Source organism: Mobula birostris, chromosome 1, assembly GCF_030028105.1.
Source record: "Mobula birostris isolate sMobBir1 chromosome 1, sMobBir1.hap1, whole genome shotgun sequence".
NCBI classification, from domain to species: domain Eukaryota; kingdom Metazoa; phylum Chordata; class Chondrichthyes; order Myliobatiformes; family Myliobatidae; genus Mobula; species Mobula birostris.
This window is the reverse complement of record NC_092370.1, coordinates 10,921,050-10,946,427: the sequence shown is the minus strand read 5'-3', so window position 1 is coordinate 10,946,427 and position 25,378 is coordinate 10,921,050. Positions and strand designations below refer to the sequence as shown.

Below are 25,378 nucleotides of genomic sequence, written 5' to 3'. Positions count from 1 at the left end.
GTTTGCTATTCTCGGAGAACCAACAGTTGCACACAAATTGGATCAACTGGGTATCTCCTGCTGTTGTGGTTCAATCAAATGAAACTTCAGACAAAAAAAGTTAAAATCAGACTGACCAGTCCAAACTTAAAAAGAAATACACAATATTCCTTTTCTGTCTGTCAATTTGTTGTAAGCAATTGTTCTAATCCTCTTTCATTGCGTTTTGATGTTTTACAGAAACCTTATGTTTGTAAGATTCCCGGCTGCACAAAGCGTTACACCGACCCTAGTTCCCTCCGAAAACATGTCAAAACAGTTCATGGACCCGAGGCTCACATCACGAAAAAACAGCGCGGAGATATCCACCCGAGGCCCCCGGCACCCCGGGACCCAGCCAACAACTCGCAGTCCAAGTCGCCCGGACAGCAGCAGGCCGAATTGAACAACGCTACCTCAAAGCGGGAAGAATGTCTACAGGTTAAGGCCATCAAGAAAGAGAAACCAATGGTATATGCACATTATTTTCAAAATCAGAAGCGTCACTTGTTACGCCAAGTATGACGCAATTTCCTTCCAGCTTATTTGCCCGCTTAGATTCATAGAGTCATAGTAAAGTACAGCACAGAGGCCGCAGCAACCCTCCCCACACTTGCTCCAATAATAAACCAATACCAATTTCAATTACATTAGACCTGTAGTCGCAGGATCGAATAAACCTCTGTTGCTTACTTCCAGTGCAAAAAGCATCTATCCTCACATGAGGAGTCCGCAACCTTATTTAGAGACACTGCGCAGTAACTGGCCCTGCTTCCTCTCAGCTGCGCGGGTGCCTGTTCCCTCTAATCTTCGCAAGTGCCTGTTCCTTCTAAGCTGCGCGGGTACACAGCTGCGCAGTAACTAAAGTACTCCCGCGCACATAGCCTTTGTTGCCACACAGCTAGAATTTTCTTTTATATAATCTTAGTATCATTTTGAAATTATGTGAATATAATTTTGAAATTTATACTAACGTAATTGTGAAATTTTCGAAGTTTTTTAAAGTCTGTCCCGATCCTTGTGCCCATCAGGCCGGTTCTTATGCCGGTTTCTGTGGCCTGAAGTGACTGAGAGTACGAGACTTCCCCCCAGATAGGACACCAGTCTATCGTGAGGTTAACCCCCAGCATTTGCCGGTACCCATTTTCAGCTGGGTGGACTGGAGCAGTGTGTCGTTAAGTGCCTTGCTCAAAGACATAACACGCTGCCTCAGCCGAGACTCGAACCCACGACCTTCAAGTCGTGAGCCCAATGCCCTAACCACTTGGCCACACACCTGAAGTATTGATGAATATAATCCATAAATTTTCTAAATAATAAACATACCACAACCTTTACTTTGAAACATTTTAGTGTTTCAAGTTACAAATTGTATCAATAAATACAGATTGGAAGTCGGTAGCTTAGTGTTAATAAACCTCTGGCCCACTGAACGCCCGTGCCATCTACAAAAAAAAAGCATTTAAAATGCCGTGCAGTTTTCAGGCCGTGTAAAAGTTTCCTGCTCAGAGCAATGGTTAGTCCACACAGCTGTAAAAAAAACGAGAGGAAATGTTGGAACAGGCCATCCTGCCTAATTACATCCATGTGACCAATTAACCACCTAACTCTTACAGCTTTGAAACGTAGAAGGAAACTGGGAGCACCCAGAGGAAACCTACAGGGTCATGGGGAGAACGTAGAAACTCCGTACAGACAGCAGTGGAATTCAGCCCAGATCCTTTATAAATAAATTAGAACATGGAACATTACACCATGGTACAGGCCCTTCAGCCCACAATGTTGTGCTGTCCAATTAACCTACACTTATGATCAATCAAGCCCTTCCCTCTGGCGAAACCCTCCACTTCTCTATCATCTAAGTGCCCATCTAAAGGACTCTTAAATGCCCCTAATGTGTCTGCCTCTACCATCGCCTCTGGTAGGGCATTGCATGCACCCACCACCCTCTGTGTGATGCTAACTGCTACCCTACCATGCTGTCCCACTGTGTACTGAAAAGTCCCACCGACAGAGAGGTTGCCATGGTCACAGGGAAATTCCAAAGTCACATAGGGAGGGATGAGATTTAGGAATAGTCCTTAGAAGCCAAAGGGATCTAAAAATATGTATTTGGTATCGGAAAGATCAAGTTTGACAGAGCTCCTGTCTGGGAACAATTAACAATAGGGCAAAGATTCCTTCATAGAGTCACAGCACGGAATCAGGCCCTTCAGCCCATCTGCTTCGTGCTGCCCACTGCATTTTCCTTGCTAGTCCCAGTTGCCTGTATTCAGCCCGTATCCCTCCATGTACCTATCCAAATGCCCCTTAGATGCTACAGTTGTACCCATCTCAAACAAATCCTCTGGCAGCTTATTCCTGGTCCTCATGACCCTCTCTGTAAAGAATTCAGTGATGTGTAGATCACTAGCCTTTCAGAAATGGGTTGGAATAAACTCAGAGCAGGCATTATTAATATTTAACATGAGTCTGAAATATAATGCATTCTGCAGATTATTAGCATGTTCTAAAGGATTTCTGTCAATTTTTTATTTGTTTGAGATTTTTTGTTTTTCTTGATTGCGAGTGACATTTACTGATCAGTTATTTTGATTAACTTTGTCCTATATGTAAGTGCTACTAACAGAAAGTAATTGTTCTCTTTCTTGTTTTCACTAACTTGCTGACATTACTGTCTGGTGCTTTCTTGTTCTGTCTTCCTAAGGACAGTGGGTAATAAGGTGAGATTTTAATGCCTGAACCCTTCTCCCATTAACTGACCAATTTGGTTTTATTATGACTTTAAATTATCCAGCTATGCATTTATGGAATTTTTAAAATTTCATTTCAAAGCTCAACTTTATTCACCGTGTACACTTACACGTATTAAGAATTTGCTGTGGTTTTTTGATGGACATGCAATAAAAAAAATTCAACAATTATAAAGAACAAAGAATTAAATAAAAAATAAAGTTAGAGATTAAAGTTTGGACATGGAGTAAAGCACACTAAACCTACAGTACTCTGCAAAATTCTTAGGCGCATATATATAGTTCGGTTGCCGAAGACTTTTGCACAGTACTGTATTTGTCGTCGTGGAGCAGGGAACATATATGTAAATCTGGAGAGAGCAAAGAATTTTGGGAATGACAAGGGTGGAGTGCTGCAGGAGGGTTGTGGAAAACTTGGCAGAGAAGGAGAGACGGGGCAGGGGTTGGCCGAGTGCAGACACACACAGCCCTGAGACACCAGGCAAGGTCATTTGATTACAAACAATTGGTTTATTGATCATTACAGAATGTCTCTTTGGTGATCTCTGCTCCCTCCCCACTCCCTACCCCATTTCCCAGCCATGATTCCCCTCTCCCTGCCCCCTTCCCACTCTCAGTCCACAATAGAGACCCATATCAGAATCAGGTTTATCATCTCTCACGTATGCCATGAAATTCATTTCTGTGGCAGCAGTTCAGCCCAATATATAAAATTACCACAGTACTGTGCAAAAAATTTGGGTGCCCTAGCTATATACGTGCCCCAAGAATTTTGCACAGTTCTGTAAATATAAAAGCAATTCTACAAAACACAATGAACAAGTAATTGTTGCATCTACAGACTGATTGTATGTACATAAAGTGACACTATGTGGTGTGGATGTAGTGGTGGTGGGTGTATGGAAGGGTGGGTTATGGGGTGGAGGTGTTGATCAGCCTGACGAGTTGGGGGAAGTAACTGTTTTTGGGTCTACTGGTCCAGGCATGTGTGCTACATAGCCTCCTCCCCGATGGGAGTGGGACACGAGTTCACGAGTAGGGTGGACGGGCTTTTTCTGGCAACTTTCTGTGTGTCAGACTGACAGCCATCCAGTTGTGGCAGGTATCGTGATTTTGTGATTTCTTTCAGATTGTACAAAACTCTCAAACCATCAAAGAGAGAGTTCACATTGTTCCTGTTTATAGATCAGCAGAACTTGTTAACAGCAGGATTTCAAAGTTCAAAAAGTTGAAAGTAAATTTATTATCAAAGTACATATGTGTCACCAAGCACTACCTGGAGATTCATTTTCTTCCAGGCATTCACAGTAGAACAAAGAAGTACAGTAAATCAATATAAAACTACCAAGACTAATAGCCAATGTGTAAAAGCCAGCAAGCTGTGCAAATACAAAAAACAATAAATAAATGAATGAATGAATAAATAAATAGACAGATTTACAGATAGATAAATAGATAGATGATAGACAGATGATAGATTGGCCGATGATAGATGGATAGATAGACAGATAAATAGATAGATGATAGGTAGATAGACAGATGATAGATAGACAGATAGAGAGATGATAGATGGATGGATAGATAGACAGATAAATAGATGATAGGTAGATAGACAGATGATAGATAGATGATAGATGGATGGATAGATAGACAGATAAATAGATGATAGGTAGATAGACAGATGATAGATAGATAGACAGATAAATAGATGACAGGTAGATAGACAGATGATAGACAGATAGAGAGATGATAGATAGATGATAGATAGATGGATAGATAGACAGATAAATAGATGATAGGTAGATAGACAGATGATAGATAGATGATAGATGGATGGATAGATAGACAGATAAATAGATGATAGGTAGATGGACAGATAGATAGACAGATAAATAGATGATAGGTAGATAGACAAATGATAGGCGGATAGAGAGATGATAGATGGATGATGGATGGACAGATAGACAGATAAATAGATGATAGGTAGATAGACAAATGGTAGATAGATAGACAGATGATAGATGGATGGATAGATAGATAGATGATAGATTGATAGATAGATGTACAGATAGATAGATAAATGGATAAATTGGTAGATGAATAATTAAATCAAACAAACAAACATTAAGTTGTAAAGCCCGTGAATGTGAGTCCATGTTGTGTTCAGTGACCAATTAAGTGTGGTGGTGGGTGAAGTTGTCCAATATATAATTTCACTCTAATATTTAATGTTGTGATGGTTTTATGATCTAATTGAACCCACTTGTGCATGTACGTTCAGGGAACTCAATGGCTTCTTTCCCTGCCCCTCCAGACATCTCAGCCAAGCCCTGGTGGTCAGTCTTCGTGCAGCAGTGAACCGTCCCCCTTCAGTGCCCACTCCAACAGTGGGATCGAGCTTAATCTGAATAGCGGAGGCAGTGTGGGAGATCTCAGTGCCACTGATGAGGCACCAATCATGGACTCTACAGTATCCACAGCAACCACAGCATTGGGCCTGCAGGCCCGAAGGAATTTGACAGGGACCAGGTGGATGGAGCAGCTAAAGATGGAGAGGTTGAAACAAGTCAATGGATTCCTTCCCAGAGTCAACGCTGTGCCAGCTACAAAAAACATCACATTGCCTCCCCTTCCAGGAAATGGTAAGGAAAAAACTCAATGGTTTGCAATAAATATATTTACTTTAGAGCATAGAATGTAAACAGCACAGTTAGGCTCCTGGGCGTTGTGCCGAACTTGCCTGAAGATCAAGGCCCTTATCAAAGAAAATGATCTGCTGGCATTGGAGGGAGTCTAGGGGAGCTTCATAAGAATTATTCCGGGGATAAAAGGGTTAATGTATGAGGAGCATTTGATGACACTGGACCAGTACTCTGGAGCTTAGAAGAACGAGGAGGAATTGCAGTGAAACTGAATATTGAAAGAACTAAATACAGTGGATGTGAAGAAGATACTTCGTGAAGTGGGTGAGTCTAGGATCACAGGGCACAATCTCCAAATAGAGGGACATCCATTTAGAACAGAGAGGTAAAGGGGTTTTTTCTTAGCTAGAAGATGGTGAATCTTTGGAATTCATTGCTATAGATGGCTGTGGAGGCCAAGCCATTTGAGGTGGAGCTTGATAGGTTCTTGATTAGTAGGGTCATCAAAGGTTATGGGGACAAGTCAAGAGAATAGGGTTGAGGGGATAATAAAAAACGGAATGGCAGAGCAGACTCGATGGGCCAAATGGTCTAATTCTGTTAATATGTCTTATGGTTAATCTAACTCATCCCTCCAACAGAGCCTTCCAATTTACTATCATTCATGTGCCTGTATAAAAGTTTCTTAAATGCCCCTAATGTATCTGTCTCTACCACCACCCCGGCAGGGTTTTCCACGCAAAAAACGTCTCCCCATATACTTTCCTCTAATCACCTTAAAATTATGCCCCTAAATTTATTTAGAGATTGTTCGTTCATTATGTGCCGTGTTGTATGATGTAGATGATCATTGGTCTTTCTATGACCATCATAGTTCTTGGCAAATTTTTCTGCAGATGTGGTTTGCCATTGCCTTCTCCTGGGCAGTGTCTTTACAAGATGGGCGATCCCAGCCATTATCAATCCTCTTCAAAGATTATCTGCCTGGCGTCAGTGGTCGCCTAACCAGGACTTGTGATATGCACCAGCTGCTCAAACGACCATCCACCACCTGTTCCCGTGGCTTCACGTAACCCTGTTCGGGTGGTCACCTTGCCCAAGGGTGACCTGCAGGGTAGCGGAGGGAAGGAGTGCCTACACCTCCTTTGATAGAGATGTATCTCCACCTCACCACCCTTATTTAGAGATACAGCAAGATAACAAGCCCCTATGGCCCAACAACACCCCACTGTCCTCTTACACCCTTGTGACCAATAGACGTACTTACCATACATCTTTGGAACATGGGAGCAAACCAGACCGTGCGGAGGAATCACACGCAATCACAAGGAGAAAGTACCATCTCCTTATAGGCAGTGGCGGGAATTGAACCTGGGTCACTGGTGCTGTAAAGCGTTGCTCTAACTACTACGCTACCGTGCTGCCCAAATGTTACTGAAGACACTGCACTGAATTATTTCTTATACGTGCAGAGATAAATGGCATATCTGACTATAATCACGGGGTGTTTAATTAAGTTTCAAATTAAAACAGCTCGAGGCAGGGAGAGGAGGACATTGTTTTCTTGAAAAGGGAAGCTTCTGGGAAATAATTACAGATTTGATTTGAATTTCATATCTTATTATTTTAAAATCTAAAATGAATAATGATAAAAGAATGTCAGAATATGGCACCAAGTGCCTCAGAATTCATGAGGTCTGCAGGCAGAACTTATATCAATAACATGTTGTATTTTTGGCAATTTTTAAATCTTAGCAATTACAGTGTAAAGAAAACCCAGTCCCTGGGCTCACAACCACAATCACAATCAGGTTTTTTATTACCGACATGTGTCGTGAAATTTGTGGTTTTGTGGCAGTGATTACAGTGCAATACACAAAAATTACTATAAGTTACAATAAGAACTAAATCAGACCATAAGACATTGGAGCCATTCAGCCCATCAAGTCTGCTCCACCACTTGATCATGGCTGATTCATTATCCCTCTCAACCCCATTCTCCTGTGGTCTCCCTGTAACTTCATGCTCCGACTTATCAACCTCTAGCTTAAATACACTCAATGACTTGGCCTCCATAGCAATGAATTCACGAAAGAGACATTCTGTAATGATCAATAAAATAATTGTTTGGAACCATATGCCCTTGCCTTATGTCTTAGGGCTGGGTGTGCCTACACCCGTGCCACCCCCTACTCCAGCTCTCCTTCTCTGCCATCTGTCCCACTCTCCTCTCGCGGCACTCCATCCTCACCATCCCCAACACCTTTTGCTCCCGCCAGATTTACAAACTCTCTCGCTGCTCCATGTTGACAAATACAGTAATGTGAACAGATTTTAGGCACCAATAGATTGGTCAACATGACCAGCCACGCACAAAGCCATGTTGACTCTCCCTAATAAGTCCCTGTTTATCCAAATGCTTGTAGATTCTGTCTCTTAGTACTCCCTCCAATAACTTACCTACTACCGACATTAAACTTACCGGCCTATAATTTCCCGGATTACTTTTCGATCCTTTTTTAAACAACGGAACAACATGAGCCACTCTCCAATCCTCCAGCACCTCACCTGTAGACAACGACATTTTAAATATTTCTGCCAGGGCCCCTGCAATTTCAGCACTAGTCTCCTTCAAGGTCTGAGGAAACACCCTGTCAGGTCCCGGGGATTTATCCACTTTAATTTTCCTCAAGACAGCAAGGACCTCCTCCTTTTCGATCTGTACAGTTTGCATGATCTCACTACTTGTTTCCCCTAATTCCATAGACTTCATGCCAGTTTCCTTAGTAAATACAGACGCAAAAAACCTATTTAAGATCTCCCCCATTTCCTTTGGTTCCGCACATAGGCGACCACTCTGATCTTCAAGGGGACCAATTTTATCCCTTACAATCCTTTTGTTCTTAATATACTTGTAAAAGCTCTTTGGATTATCCTTCACTTTGACTGCCAATGCAACCTCATGTCTTCTTTTAGCACTCCTGATTTCTTTCTTAAGTATTTTCTTGCACTTCTTATACTCAAGCACCTTATTTACTCCCTGCTTCCTATACATGTCATACAACTCCCTCTTCTTCTTTATCAGAGTTGCAATATCCCTTGAGAACCAAGGTTCCTTATTCCTATTCACTTTGCCCTTAATCCTGACAGGAACATACAAATTCTGCACTCTCAAAATTTCCCCTTTGAAAGCTTCCCACCTACCGATCACATCCTTGCCAGAGAACAACCTGTCCCAATCCACGCTTTTTAGATCCTTTCTCATTTCTTCAAATTTGGCCTTCTTCCAATTAAGAACCTCAACCCTAGGACCAGATCTATCCTTGTCCATGATCAAGCTGAAACTAATGGTGTTATGATCACTGGAACCAAAGTGCTCCCCTACACAGACTTCCATCACTTGTCCTAACTCGTTTCCTAACAGGAGATTCCCGGAATCATTTTTATGAATCTCCTTTGAAGCCTCGCCAATGTCAGCACATCCTTTCTTAGATAAGGGGCCCAGAACTGCACACAATACTCCAAGTGAGGCCTCACCAGTGCCTTATATAGGCATCCGTTAGTCTCATGAGACCATGGATTTGCGCCTTGGAAGGTTTCCAGGGCGCAGGCCTGGGCAAGGTTGTATGTAAGACCAGCAGTGCCTTATAAAGCCCCAGCATTACATCCTTACTTTTGTATTCTAGTCATCAGAATGTAAGTAATGCAGGAAGACAACAAAGTAGTGAGGTTGTGTTCATGAGTTCATTGTCTGTCCAGAGTTCTGATGGCAGAGGGGAAGAAGCTGTTTCTAAAATGTGAGTGTGTGTCTTCAGGCTCCTGTCCCTCCTCCCTAATGGTAGTGATGAGGAGAGGGCATGTCCTGGGTGTTGGATGCTGCCTCCTTGAGCCACCACCTCTTGAAGATGCCCTTGATGGTGTGGAGGGTTGTGTCCATGATGGAGCTGGATGAGCTTACGACCATCTTCAGCTGATTCCCATCCTGTGAACTGGCACCTCAGTTAGTTGCTGTGAGGCAACCAATCGAAATGCTCTCCACGGTACACCTGTAGAAATTTGTTAGAGTCTTTGGTGACTTACCAAATTATAATCTGGAACAGCAAAGTAAATGGCTGCATAATTCCAGACAGCGACACAGCTCAGTGAGTTTTCGAATTGTTTCTGACTCAGTCCCTCATGAACAGGCACACATCATGAAACAGACTGGACATCCCCCAACCTGATGGCAAGATCATCAGTTTCTCTTAACTTCTGGTAATTTCCCTCCCTTCACCCATCTCTCTTTTTCCATTCCTGTCTTCCCACTTCTCCTCACCTTCCCATCACCTCCCTCTATTTCCCCTCCTCTTTCCCTTTCTCCCATGGTCCACTGTCCTCTCCTATCAGATTCCTTCTTCAGCCCTTCACCTTTCCCACCTACCACATCCCAGATTCTCTCTTCATCCCCCGCTCCCCCAGCCACCCACCTTCACCCTCACCTGGTCTCACCTATCACCTGCCAGTTTGACTGTCTGACTTGCTAGGTCCCTCTAGCACTCTGTTGTTGAATTGAATTGACTTTATTACTTACATCCTTCCTATACATTAGGAGTAAAAATCTTTATGTTATGCCTCTGTCTAAATGTGCAATGTGCAATTTATAGTAATTTATAGTAAATAGTATGTTCAACAGGACAGTTAATATAACATAGAAATACAGTTGCGTCAGCATGAATTAATCAGTCTGATGGCCTGGTGGAAGAAGCTGTCTCGGAGCTCGTTGGCTTTTATGCTGCGGTACCATTTCCTGGATGGTAGCAGCTGGAACAGTTTGTGGTTGGGATGACTTGGGTTCCCAATGATCCTTCGGGCCCTTTTTACACACCTGTCTTTGTAAATGCCCTGAACAGTGGGAAGTTCACATCTACAGATGTGATGGTTTCCTTCTCAGCACATCTGTAGATTTTTACTCCAGATTTTCAAGTTTATTAAAACTTGTCAGGTTACCTTGCCACTTATAATTGTGCAATTGCTAACCTAGGTGATTGGAAGAAGAGTTATAAAGTGTTATTTGGAAAAATACAGTTGTACAGGTAAAGCATTCCACCTATGAGGAAGCCATTTGTAAGTTCTCTCATTACCATGTACTTTGTAGTTGGTGTAGCGTGCTGGTGAATTTGAACTAGAGATCGTAGGTTATTAACGGTGAAAGGTGAAATATTTTTGAGGAAGCTGAGTGGAAACTTCCTTCACTCAGAGTGAGGTGTGAGTGTGGAATGAACTGCCAGTGGAAGTGGTGGACATGGGTTTGATTGGAACACTTAACAGAAGTTTGGATAGGTACATGGAGGGGAGGGGTATGGTCCCGGTGCAGGTTGATTGGAGAAGGCAGAATAACAATTCAACATTGACTAGATGGGCTGAAGGGCCTGTTTCTGTGCTGTAGTGCTCTAGATCCATGACTCTAAATAGTAAAGCTTTGCTGGCCTAATATTTGTTTCCAACCAGAATACTTGAGTTAAGTGTGTTAAGATATTCAAACTCATATTGCAATTGCTGTATTTTGTTTGAATGCTTGCAGACTCAGAAAGAACTTTAGCTTGCGGCGAGGATTCCATCCTCTCACCAATGGAATTTAAATGCCTCTGATAAATGGAAGTTTCCAAGGTGATGCTCTTTCACTTAAGTCAGAGGTTTTCTAAATCACAGTCCTCAATGGCGCCTTTCCCCTGTGAGTCCCGCAAGTCTGAGAGAAAAAAGATTAAGGAAAGAGACCGTGGCTGCATGTGGTCTCGCTCGCCTGTTGTTCTGATCTTCAAATCAATTCCCTTTGTGTCCTCCTCCCCAGTAAATATCACCTCAGATCATGAATGCTGCCAACCTCATACCACCACCACATTCGCCCCTTACAGTAGATGCTGGAATTATTGTGTTGTTTCTGCCTGACAAAATGTTTTAACTTTTATTTTAAAATTTAATTATGAGTGCAGAATTCTGAGTCATAGAATGCAGAAACAAGCACTTCGGCCCATCTAGTCCATGCCAAATTGTTATTCATCTGTTTGTTTCTTTATTTATTTAGAGATACAATACAATAACATAGAAACATTTTGAATGTTGAAAGGCATGGACAGAGTGGATGTGGCAAAGTTGTTTCCCATGATGGGGGAGTCTAGTATGAGAGGGCATGACAAGGATTGAATGGCGCCCATTCAGAACAGAGATGTGAAGAAATTTTTTTAGCCAGAGGGTGGTGAATCTGTGGAATTTGTTGCCACGGGCGGCAGTGGAGGCCAAGTCATTGGGTGTATTTAAGGCAGAGCATAGGTATCTGAGTAGCCAGGGCATCAAAGGTTGTGGTGAGAAGGCGGGGGAGTGGGACTAAATGAGAGAATGGATCAGCTCATGATAAAATGGCGGAGCAGACTCGATGGGCCGAATGGCCAATTTCTGCTCCTTTGTCTTATGGTCTAATAACAGGCCATTCCAGCCCAACGAGCCCACGCCACACAATTACCCCCATTTTACCAATTAACCTTTTAACCTGCATGTCTTTGGAAAGTGGGAGGAAACAGCAGCTGGAGGAAACCTACATGGACAGAGGGAGTATGTACAACTTCTTACAGACAGACAGCAGGCCTAGTTCCCTCAACCCGCCCTCCATACCACCCCCCCATCCATGTACCTATCCAAACTTTCATTAACTGTTACAATCAAACCCGCATCCACCACGTTCACTGGCAGCTCGTTTCTGCACTCTGAGTGATTCATTGCAGATGAACAAAATCAGCACGGACAGCTGGTGAAGATAAAAGACTGCCTTCAGACAATGCTTTTGAAGATTGCATCCTCCAAATCTTCATTTTCATTGTAACATTCAAGATGATTGTCGATACCTTCAAATTCTTCATAGAGGATTTAAACTAATTTGGCAGGGGGATGGGAACCGGGGTGATAGGGCTGAGGATGGGGCTGTTGGCATACAAACAGATCCATTGTGTCGTGAGTCTGTGAGGAAGGACAGACGGATGATAGGGCAAGATTGAAGTCAGTGGAATGAGTTAAAGTGCATCAAGGGGTCAAAATCAAAAAGGGTGATGAATGCAGGCCTGAAGGTATTAAATTTGAATGCACACAGTATACAGAATAAGGTAGATGATCTTATAGAGCAGTTAGAGATAGGCAGTTATAACTTTGTGGGCGTCACTGAATTGTGGCTGAAAGAAGGTTATAGTTGGGAGTTTAATATCCAAGGATACACATTGTATTGAAAGGACAGGCAAGGTAGGCAGCAAGGGTTGGGCTGTCTCTGTTGGTTTAAAATGAAATTAAATCCTTAGAAAGAGATGACATAGGATCAGAAGATGTAGAATCCTTGTGGGTAGTGTTAAGAAAGTTCAAGGGTAAAAGGACCCTGGTGGGAGTTATTTACAGGCTTCTGAACAGTAGTCAGGATGTACAGTACAAATTACAATGGGAGATAGAAAAGGCATGTAAAAAGGCTAATTTGCAATAATCATGGGGAATTTCAATATGGAGGTAGATTGGGGAAATCCAGTTGGTACTGGATCCCAAGAGAGGGAAATTGTAGAATGCTTACGAGATGGATTTTTAGAGCAGCTTGTGGTTGAGCCAATGAGAGGAACGGCAATTCTGGATTGAGTGTTGTGTAATGGCCCAGATTTGATTAGGAAAAAGAATCTTTACAAGGCAGTGATCAAAATATGATAGAATTCACCCTGCAGTTTGAGGGGAAGAAGATAAAAGTCAGATATATTACAGTGGAGTAAAGGGAATTGCAGAGGCATGAGTGAGGAGCTGGCCAAAGTTGATTGGAAGGAGACACTAGCAGGGATGTCACCAGAACAGCGATGGATGGGGTTTCCGGGGGAAATTCGGAAGGTGCAGGGTAGATACATCCCAAAGATGAAGAAGTATTCTAAAGGAAGCATGAAGCAATCCTGACTGACAAGGGAGGTCAAAGACAGCATAAAAACTAAAGAGGGGGCATATAATTAGGATTGGGAAGCTTTTAAAAACCAAAAGAAGGCAATGAAAAAAGCCATAAAGAGAGAAATGATGAAATATGAAGGTAAGCTAGCCAATACTATAAAAGAGAATACTAAAATGTTTTCAGATATAGACAGAGTAACAGAGATGAGAGTGGATATTGGACTGCTGGATCGAGATCTTGGTTGAGCTGTAAGATCTTGGTTCAATTCCCACCCTGACTTTAAGGAGTTTGTATGTTCTCCCTGTTACCACGTGGAACTTCCTTCCCAACTCCAAAGATGGACAGGTAGGGTCAGTAACCTATGGAATGGTGAAAGGCCTCAATAGAGTGGATGTGGAGAGGATGTTTCCTGTGGTGGGGGAGTCTAAGACCAGAGGACACAGCCTCAGAATAGAGGGGCATCCTTTTAGAACGGAGATGAGGAGGAATTTCTTTAGCCAGAGAGTGATGAATTTGACGAATGCGTTGCCACAGGCAGCTGTGGAGGCCAGGCCATTGGGTATGTTTAAGGCCGAGGTTGATAAATTCTTGATTAGTCAGGGCACGAGGGATACAGGGAGGAGATTGGGGCTAAGAGGGAAATTGATCAGCCATGATGAAATGGTAGAGCAGACTCGATGGGCCGAATGGCCTAATTCAGCTCCTATATCTTACGGTCTTATAGTAAGTTGTGGACATGCTATCTTGGTGTGGGAAGCATGGCAACACTTGCAGGCTGCCCCCAGTGCATCCTCACTGACTAAATTTGATGCAAATGATGCATTTCTCTGTATGTTTCAATGTACTTAGAGCAAACAAAGCTAATCTTGCCAGAAGCATGGTGTGGCTTGCGGAGTTCCCCCAGCACAATCTCCGCTAATTTGGTTGATGCAAAAGATGCAGATCACCATATATTTCAATGTCCGTGTGGCTGAAAAAAAAACTAATCTTTACTTCTTGTAACTGCACTTTGAAGTCTCTGTCTCTCTCTCAGATTAACTGTAAAATAGTTTCCTGTTCTAATTGCTAATTGAGTTTTCCATTGAAACCCAGGCTCTCAGCTGGACAGCTCAATTGATGGGGGATCCATGACTATCCTGCCAAGTAGAAATGAACTGCCGAATGCAGACGTCGTGACGCTCAGTAAGGTGACGGAGAGGCGAGACAGCACCACCAGCACCATTAGCTCAGCTTACCTGAGCAGCCGCAGGTCGTCCGGAATTTCACCGTACCTCTCGAGCAGGAGGTCCAGCGAGGTGTCCCAGGCGGAGGGCCGGCCGAGCAACCCGAGCGTCACAGATTCGTACGACCCCATCTCGACGGATGCATCCAGGCGGTCGAGCGAGGCCAGCCAGTGTGGCGGCTTGCCCGGGCTACTGAGCCTGACTCCAGTGCAGCACTACCGCCTGAAGGCCAAGTACGCCGCCGCCACGGGCGGCCCCCCGCCCACCCCGCTGCCGAACATGGAGCGCATGAGCCTGAAGGCGCGGATGGCCCTGCTGGGCGACTGCCGGGACACGGAGATATTCCCCCTGCCTCAGATAAACGCCGCCCGGAGGTGCAGCGACGGGGCATCTAATGGATTCAGCAGGAGGCCCCTGCTGCTCAATGACATGCCGGGCAATGGAATACGAAGAGCCAGCGACCCTGTGCGAGGTGTGGCTGAGCCGTTCCCGGCACCCCCCGTGCCCCGCCACAACAGTCTCAATAACGTTAACCCTGTCCCAGCTCTGCCAACAATGGAACGGCGTAACTTCAGCCTTCAGAACTACACTCGCTCGGATGGGAGCCTCCACCGCAGCGCCTACTCCCCTTGCCCACCTAGCATCAGCGAGAATGTTCTTCAGGAGGCCTACAGCCACCTGGATGAGGACTTCCTGCCGGACGATGTGGTTCAGTACATCAGCTCGCAAAGTAAGGTGGGCAGCCACCTCCGGAACGAAATGAATGTGTCGAGCCTGGACGTCTTTGAGCACCTGCCGAATGTGCCGTCTGGCGAAAGGCAGCAGGACCGCATGGCCGGTGTGCCTTCCTTCGACCAGGTTCAGGCCACCGCCCAGCAGTTCCACAGCCCGCAGGTGAACCCGGAGCCCAGTAAGGACGATCTGCCCATTCAGTGGAACGAAGTCAGCTCAGGGAGTGTTGACGTGCCGCCTCAGAAACAGAAGAACAGATATCGGCCCGCGGGAAGCCTGCCGCAGAGTCGGGCGCCTGGAGTCTTTGCCAGCACGACCAGTCCTCCACAGAGCCTCCCGGCAGCTCAGCAGCATGCGTTCGTGTCCCCGCCGAGCAGCTTCCAACAGTGTATGGAGATGGTTCCGTGGGGAACCCCACGGAACATGAAGATCGCGAGCCCCCAGACGGGCAAGGGTCACCAACACGGCCAAAACCTGAACCGGCAGATGTTGCTCGCTGCATCTGGGGAGTTCCCTTACGCTGCCAGCCTGCCGAACCCTGAGATGGAGTCGGACAGCTTGCAGATGGGTCACGGCCAAGAGGCGCCCACGTACTCCTCACTGGCCGCGCGGCATCAGGCCGCAAAGGTGGCCTGCGGAGCTCAGAGCAGAAACGCGACAGTGCAGAATTTCACCCAGTGTCAGCAGGTGGTCTGCCAGCCAGTAACGGAAGCGTTGCGTTTCCGCGGCATGAATGGCTCTGCTCAGGCAAGCGTCGGTGATCCGGGCAGCAGAGGATTTGGCAGCCAGCAGCCTCAATCGGCTGTATTCCTGGGGCCGCACAGTTCCCGAAATCCGGGGAATCAGCAGTTTGGGTCAAATGCAGCGAGGGGTCACCAAATGTTTACAAATTGCAATGCCAGCAAGCAGCCAAGCCTGCCCACAAATCGAGTGCCCCCCCATCCCGGCGACATTAACCAGCTGTACAGGATGGCCAGCGTTAAGACCGAGATGCAGGAGCTGCCGCAGCTGCTGAGCAACCCCTGCTCCCACTTGCAGCACTACAGCCGGCAAGGTTACGACCAGAACTCTCCCTTCAAACCGCAGAGTGTCGCGTTCACAGCTCAGGAGGCGAACTGCCCGCTGCAGCAGGCCAGCCATGCCAAGTCTTCAGAGCTGCTCTCTCCGGGTTCCAATCAAGTAACGAGCACCATGGACGTCAGCCACCTAGACACTGTACAGATCGACTTTGACGCAATTCTAGACGACGAAGACCATGGGAGCTTAATTTCAGGAGCACTGAGTCCAAGCATTCTGCAGAATCTCTCCCAGACTTCTTCCCGCCTCAATACCCCGCGCACATCTCTCACATTCCATAGCATGCCCGTGAACACCACAAACATGGCCATTGGTGACATGAGCTCCTTGCTGACGTCACTTGCAGAAGAAAGCAAATTCTTAACGGTTATGCCGTAACCATCCAGATAATGGGCAGGGTGTTTTCTCTTCTTTAGCCACCTATGTACATTGTAACTATTCCATCCCAACCGAGGGATGGGTTCCATTGAACTCCTGATACGGGATCAAAGGTGTACGAATTCAGGTGTCCCTGTACACCATGCTTGGGAGAATGTGTCTTCCGCTGACATTTTTAAAAAATTGAACAGCATCAGTATTTTAAGTTAGAATTTGTTTATCGCTCTGTTTACTGAATGAAGAGCTAAGGTAAATGTTTAATATGCATGCTTAGAACATTAAATGAGGCCAAACATAAGCACTGTTTCTTGTAATTGTTGTAATGACCACAACTTTAGTGTATTTTGTCCAATGTCAACATTTTCACAGGAAGACATTTCACTTTAGGGTATTTTTTTTTAAAAAATGAGTGAATGCCTTTGTGAAACTATTGACAAATATCCAGTCCTGAAGAAGGCCTCGGCCCGAAACTGTTTGTTCATTCCCATGGATGCTGCCTGACCTGCTGAGTTCCTCCAGCATTCTGTGTCTGTGTGTGTGTGTCTGTGTGTGTGTGTGTGTGTGTGTGTGTGTGTGTGTGTGTGTGTGCGTTGCTATTGACAAATAGGATTGGCTTCTCAGTCGAAGCCAAGAGAAGTCTTTGACTCAGGTAGGTCTTAAGGTTGATATATCCTGTTTTGTTGACCTACGGGAAGTGTTAAAGGAGATGCAAAGGCTTTGCAGCCAGAATGCTTGAGTATTTTTTACTGACTGTTGAATGGAACATTTTTATTGTTTTTGGTCTTTTTTTGTTATGTTGTTTTTTGTCAGGAAAGCCATATGGAGACCAGTACTAGTTTTAGAGCATTTATTTTAGAGTTTGTTTGGCTCTTTAGCACTGTATGCATTCTAAAGTAGACGTGATCATTTCTAGGATAGCATAGTAGAACATATTGGTTGTGCTTTACAAAAAAGCGGCATGTTATTTGCTGAATGTTTATAAGGTATGTGCCTTATTTTTGTGTCAGTTTTACATATCGGGACCAACAATACTGCCAAAATTTTGACTTGATAGTTGTGCTTGATGTTAAGCGGTTAGCACTCCATCATTTAATATTTCCTGTTTGAGATCTCACAGGCAGTTTAGGAATTGTGCATTAAAGCTTATTGTTTAACTGATTTAAATATCTTCACCATTGTAGTTCATCTTGTAAAATACACACTGTACTTTCAATACTTTTCAGTATTTTTTTAGATTTTTTTGGTGAAAGCGTTAACAAAATGTAATCCCGTTAATGTAAATACCTTCACGTAGAAATAGAAAGGCCGTTCTGAACTTTACTGGTGTTGACTCTCAGAGCACCACCAAGAAGTTGTGGACATGCCTTTCACTCAAACCCAATCCTGTAGCTGTGTACGTAAACATCTTTCGCTTTGGAAACTACTTAGCTGTTGTGCAAAAAAAGGAACAAAAAAGTTTGTACAATTTTAATAAACCTCTCATTCTTATTTTTTTTGCCAAGTTGTCTTTTGTAAGCAGAAACTTTTAGTTTTGATTTCCACTTTGAAAACACAGGAACATGAGGTTTCTACAGAGAAGAATGAGTTTGCATATTGATAACTTAAAGATGGGCTGGTTAGGAGTAAATGATTAGATTGGTTTTTGTCATCAGAAGAAATTTTCTTGTTATAAACAGAGAACATAGAACGTTACAGCACAGTACAGGCCATCGACCCCTATCTTGCCAACCTTTGAACCTACTCCAGGATCAAGGATCAACTTTATTTGCCATATACATTTATCAGAATTTGCTGGGGACTGTTGGCGTGCCATGCAACAAAAAATACATTTGAAAATTCTAAAGAATAAAGAAATCTATGAAAAATAAGTTAGAGGTTAAAGTAGGGGCATGAACTAAAATATGCTTAACACATAAATACTAGTACTGTATGTATTTAAAACATTATTGAACAGGGCTTCCCAGCCTGGGTCTATAGACTCCTCGGTTAATGCTAGGGGTCCATTGTATAAAAGAAGTTGGGAACCGCTGTTACAGGAAGTGGTTTAAAGTGTTTACAGTGCAGTGACCAAGGTATTTGATAGAGGGGTTTAGGGGGTGTTAACTCGAATGAGTGATCAGATTAACTGCCTGGGGCAAAAATAAACTTTAAAAGTTTTTGATGTAATAGTCCTCAAACCCTTCCCTCCTACAGCTGACCAGATACTGCACTTCAATGTCCCATAAGACGTGGGAGCACAAGTTGACTATTTGGCCAATCAAGACTGCTCCTGCATTCCATCATGGCTAATTTCATTATTCCTCTTAACCCTACTCTTTTATCTGGTCCCCAAAGCCATTGAAGCCTTACTAATCAAGAACCTATCAACCCAGCTTTAAATATACCCAATGAATTGTCCTCCACATCTGTCGGTGGCAATGAATTCCACAGATTCACCACCCTGTGGCTAAAGAATTTTCTCCTCATCTCTGTTCTAAAGGGATGTCCTTCTATTCTGAAGTGGTACCCTCTGGTCCTAAACTCCCTACTATATGAAACATCCTGTCCACATCCACTCTGGTTAGGCCTTTTGATATTTAATAGGTTTCAATGAGATTCAACTTCAAGCTTAATTGTCATTCAACCACGCATGAATACCCATGAATACAGCCAAACGAAACTGCGTTACTCTGGGGCCAAGGTACAAAACACAGTACCAACAGTCATTCACAGCACAAAGCACATATAGCACATAAAAGATAGCAGAAATGTACAGTCACACACACAAAGAGTATGGTCCAAGTCCCTGAGTCCGTGGATGTTACAGCAGTCTGCAGTCAAACACAATATAGCAGGTGTTCCACTAAGCGGTCACTAGAGGGCAGCACCAACACCAGCCTTGACGCCACGCCACACTGCTTCCAGCACCGATGCTCCTGGACGCTGCAAACAGGTGACACCACGGCTTGAGTTCCTGTCCTTGCTATGGCAGGCCACACTGCTCTCCCGCTGTTTCGCCAGTAAACCGGTCACTCGCGGCATTCTGCACTACCAGTGTCCCAACGGTCTTGAGATCACAAGCAAAGCGACTAAGACAATCACTCGCTGTTAGACTGCACGCCACCTACGAGCACGGGCACCTCTCTGACGCAGGCAGCGTCACCATCCACACCAAATCGAACTCCTGTAGTTCCTCCGCCAACGAACAACTTGCTGATGAGGTAGACCTGCAGTACTTTTAAGTTCTTAATTCCCCTTTCATTCTTCTAAACTCCCGTGAGTACAGGCCCAGAGCCATCAACCCCTCCTCACACATTAACACTTTCATTCCCAGAACCGTTCTCATGAACCTTCGGTTATTATTATTCCATTGGTTGTAATGTGTCAGCAGCCAATCGAAGGACTGGGACAGTGATGTATTAATGCGAGCTATTTCATTAAAGTTACTTAAAGATCATTCCGCACTTTTCTTGTGTTGATGCTATTATTGCAGTAGAGACGTTGAGGGAGACATCAGTCCCATGCCATTGTGTCACAAAATGTTTTTTCGGTTTTTCACTGCTCCAGATCATGGACCCATCCAGGGCTTATTCAAGGTTCAAGTTTGTTTAATGTTATTTCCAGTACAAGTGTGAAGGAGAATGAAATAATTGTTACTCAGGCTCAATAAGCACAATAATATCATCATCATCATTATACAACGTGGGTGATCATGGTCTTTCCAGGACCATGCTCCTGTGGTAGTAACAAGAAGAGGGGCATGTCCTTGTGGTGTGGATCTTGCCTTCTCGATGGCCTCGTTGATGGGGTGGGGGGGGGGGGGTACTGTGCCCATAATGGAGCCTGGCAGAGTCCACAGTCCTCTGCAGCTGTTTTCAATCCTGTCCATTGCAGCTTCCATACCGAGCAATGATGCAACCAGTCGGAAAGCTCTCCGTCATACGTCAGTAGAAATCTGTCAGTCTTCAGTCTCCTCAAACTCCTCGCAAAATAAAGCCACTGGTGATTGCCCAGGACAGGTCCTCTGAGATGTTGATGCCCAGGAACGTGAAGCTGCTCACCCCTTGATGAGGACTAGTGTGTGTTCTCCTGGCTTCCCCTTCCCGAAGTCCACAAATCGATTCCTTGATCTCGCTGACGTTGAGTGCGGGATTACTATTGCAACACCAATCAATCGCCTGATCTGCCTCACCACTGTGCACCTCCTCATCACCATCTGATTTTCTACCAACAATAGTCACAGAATTTTTATGGCAGCAAAAGAGACCATTTAGCCCGATAGTTCTACAGTGAATCCCAGCAGAGCAACCCTATCAAGACCATTGCTCGGGTCCCTGCAAATTATTTTCCTGTAAATGTCCGTCCAGTTTTCAAAAGCATTGCCTAATTTTATTTCTATCATCCTTACATCTACTCTTTTTTGGATTGGAAATAAAATTAAACGGTGCTTTTGAGAAGTGGAACAACATTTACAGTAAAAGATTAGATTAAGGAGACTCTGCGTAGAGTATTCTCTTCCTGTCAAGGCATACGACGTTGCCTTTCCCAGCACCAGCAGGTTCACCTACCTGGGCAGCATTGTTCGGCAGGATGGTGGGACAAGGGACAACTCCAGTGCAGGCTCATTAGGAGCATCTTCAGATCAATGAGCAACATGTGGGAATGATCCAAGTACAGCATCCACACCAGGTGAAGCTGTACCAGAGCCTGTTCTGTCAGGACGTTGGTGCATGACTGCGAACAACTTTGACAAGCTGTTGTCACTCCACACTGTGAGCCTCTGGAAGATCTTCTGTATCTTCTGGACAAGAAAGCTCTCCAAAAGCACCCTGCTCCTTCAGTGTCACCAAGAGGACATGGGCACAATCATCATTAGGAAAAGTTGGGGATGGATTGGAATGTGATGAGAAGAGAGGCCAACACCATCATCAAAGCCACATTTCACTGGATCCCTGAAGGACGGAGGAAACATAGGAGACAAAAGACAGCTTGGTGCCATACCGTGGAGGCAGAAATGAGGACCCTGAACTATACCTGGGGAAATAATAGAGAAAATGGCCAAGGACAGAGAGAGATGGAGGACCTTCATTGGTAGCCTAAACACCAGCGGCATAACAGACAGTAAGCAATTAATCATCCTTACTGTCAAAGATTGAGATTCTAAGTACATTTATTATCAAAATAGAAATACAGTATGCAGGCTGCACAAAACAGAAATACCATGGAATCCATTCGAAGAAAACATCAAGCACCCAACACGCAAAAAAAAGAAAAAATTGCGCAAATGGCCAAAAGCAAGCAAAAAACACACAGAGTATTAAACATAAAACCACAGTCATCGAAATGGTCTTGGGGTGATCAGTTTTGTTCGATTCAGTTCAGTTTACAGCTGTGTTGTTCATTGACTGCAGACAGCGGAGCCAGACCATGCTGAAGCATCCCGATCAAATCACGCAAAATAGTGGGAAAAGAGTAACCAGAATCCAGAAACACGTGGAGTGTGAACCACAGGGTCCTCCAAAAAAGAGTCCACCGCCACAAGCTTTGCCAATCAAACCTCGCCCAAAATCCAAGACTCCTGCACCTTCCTCCCGCAGCAGCGAGCAAGGGGGAGGAGATTGGGCAAACTCAGAGGGGCGGTGAACGTCTGCTCACCTTCTGCTCTCATCCTCGTTGATTTTAATCTTACTCAAAACTTTCATTGCTAAGGAGTAATGGACTCAATTCTGTGTTTACGCTCTGCCTTTCGGCCGTATACTCAGATTCAGAATCAGGTTTAATATCGCTGGCATATGGCATGAAATTTGTTAACTTTGCGCCAGCAGTACAATGCAATACATGATAATATAGAAAAAATAAGTAAGTAAATCAATTACAGTAAGTGTTAAATAGTTAAATTAAAAATAGTGCAAAAACAGTCATAATAAAAGTGAGGTAGTGTTCATGGATTCATTGTCCATTTAGGAATCAGATGGCAGAGGGGAAGAAGCTGTTCCTGAATCACTGAGTGTGTGTCTTCAGGCTTTTGTACCTCCTTCCTGACTATAAGAATGAGAACAGTGCATGTCTTGGGTGTTGGCGTCCTTTATGATGGATGCCACCTTTCTGAGGCATCACTCCTTGAAGATGTCCTGGATACTATGGAGGCTAGTACCCAAGACAGAGCTGACTAATTTTACAACTCCCTATAGCTTCTTTCAATCCTGTGCAGTATGCACTCCCCCCCCCCCAATACCAGACAGTGATGTAGCCTGCCACAATGTTCTCCATGGTGCATCTGTAGAAGTTTTTGAGTGTTTAGATGACAAACCAAATTTCCTCAAACACCTAATGAAGTATAGCTGCTGTCTTGCCTTTATAACTGCATCGATATGTTAGGATCAGGTTAGATCCTCAGAAATCTTGACACCCAGGAACTTGAAATTGCTCACTCTCTCCACTCCTGATCCCTCTGTGAGGATTAGTTTGTGTTCCCTTGTCTTACCCTTCCTGAAGTCCACAATCAGCTCTTTGGTCTTACTGATGTTGAGTGCCAGGTAGTTGCTGCAACACCACTCCACCAGCTGGCATATCTCACTCCTGTATGCCCTCTCATCTCCATCTGAGATTCTGCCAGCAATGGTCGTATCAGCAAATTTATAGATAACACTTCAATCTTGCTCTCAAACTCACCATATTCCCCCAGAGACAGCAAAAGCACCAGATTGCTCAGTCGTCCCAAAAACACATCATCAGAATGTAAATCACAAGCTCCAATCGCACACAGATTAGAAGTATTCCTGTTGACTGCTACTCTCTGCACTGTATTCCTTTGCATCACTTTGCATATTTGGTTTACAAATTCACTCCTGTTCTGTATAATCCTTGAACCATCTAATCCCGGGATTATTTTACCCTCTACTCTATCCAAACCAGTCAGATCTTGTACACGTTTCAGATTCAGTTCCAGGTTTATTTGTCACGTGTACATCGAAACATAGAGTGAAATACGTCATTTGTGCGAACAATTAACACAGCTGAGGGTGTGCTGGAGGCAGCCCACAAGTGTCGCCACACATTCCAATGCCGACATAGCATACCCACAATGCTCAGCAGAACGGCACAGAACACAACAACAGCAAAACCAGCTTTTCCTCTCTCCTTCCCACACACACGGACATAGTCAGACCTTTATTAAAACACCAGTCACCCTTCTTGGGTCTGAGGAGCTGCTTGCTCTTGGGAAGATAAAAGATTTTCAATGGCATATGACTGAAAGAAAACAGTGTTACAGAATTAAATGTCCAGTAAATGAAATGGAGATTGGAACATAATACACAGAAAAGATGAAACCTTTTAATTTTCTCTCCATCTCATTTGAAATATTTACAAGATATCAGTGAAGCCTAAAATAATCGACACATAAGATTCTGCAGGAAGTCCAGAGTAAAACACAAAGTGCCAGAGGAACAGGTCAGACAGCATTGGTGGAAATGAATAACGAGGTGATGTTCTGAGCTGAATTCCGTCATCAGGACCCAGTGCTGTCCACAGATGCTGCCCGACCTGCTGAGTTCCTCCAGCACTTTGTGTGTGATGTCTGAAATAACCCCAGCTTGGATTTTACATGTGATTGCTAACGGCATTAACATCAGCGTAGGAGACGTTAATAGGAAAGGTTAGCCGCTTTTACAGGCTGGGACGTTCTGGGGTTCAGAGTTCAATCGCGGCACCGTTCTGTAGGGAGTCTCTGTACTCGTGATCACTGTCAATTGCCTGTGATTAGGTTAGCGTTAATTGGGTTTGCTGGGAGGTGCTGGGACAGCATGGCTCGAAGGGCCAGAAGGGCCCACTCTGGGCTGTATCGCTAACTAACAAACAGAATAAATATTACCACAGATTGCCTTCATCGTGTGCTCCTGCCTACACTTTCTGCTATGATTTGCTATTTAACCAACGTGCTCTGACTTGCCTTCTGTAAGACCCAGCTTCGTAGTTACTCTGATACAGCACTTTAAGGAGCAAACATTCCAGAGGGCGAGAAGGGGACACGGCAAAGTGGAATCCAAGAGATTGTGTGAATACCCTAAAGGTATCCAGGGAAAGATCAATGGATCAGTGAGGATCCATAGGCAATTCCAAATGAACTTTTCTGAACTGTATTTACCATGGAGAGGAGTCATAGAGCCCTACAGCACGGAAACAGGCCCTTCAGCCCATTTAGTCCATGCTAACTTGTTCTGTGTAGTCCCATTGGCCAGGATCAGAGCCCTCCATACCCCTCCCATCCAAATACCTATCCAAACCTTGCTTAAGCATTGAAGTCACCCACCACTTCTACTGGCAGCTCGTTCCACACTCTCACAATCCTCTGAGTGAAGAAGATTCCCCCTTAGATGTTTCACCTCTCACCCTTAACCCTGTACCTCGAGTCTCAGCCAACCTCAGTGCTTGCATTTTCTCCCTCATAATTTTGCATTGAGCGAGAAAGCTAAGGTAATCAAATCTCCTCTCATTCTCCTACACCCCAGCGAATAAAAGTCCCAACCTACCCAACCTTCCCTTATAATTCAGGTCCTTAAGTCCTGGCAACAATTTTGTAAGTTTTCTCTGCTCTTTTTCAATTTTACTAATATCTTTCCTGTAGGTAGGTGACCAAAACTG

The 25,378-nt window shown here is 44.4% G+C and overlaps 1 protein-coding gene across 2 annotated transcripts in view; it reads left to right on the top strand.

Annotated features, from left to right (window-relative positions):
- Nucleotides 1–18,228, top strand: part of LOC140194915 (transcriptional activator GLI3-like) — a 455,994-nt gene extending 437,766 nt beyond the window's left edge. For both annotated transcript variants that reach the window (XM_072252301.1, XM_072252311.1), the window contains 3 exons: nt 220–489; nt 5,086–5,413; nt 14,439–18,228. In XM_072252301.1, the coding sequence (XP_072108402.1) occupies nt 220–489; nt 5,086–5,413; nt 14,439–16,756 (2,916 nt within the window). In that variant the 3' untranslated portion in view covers nt 16,757–18,228. The remainder of the gene's footprint in view (nt 1–219; nt 490–5,085; nt 5,414–14,438) is intronic.
- The last annotated feature ends 7,150 nt before the right edge of the window (nt 18,229–25,378 follow it).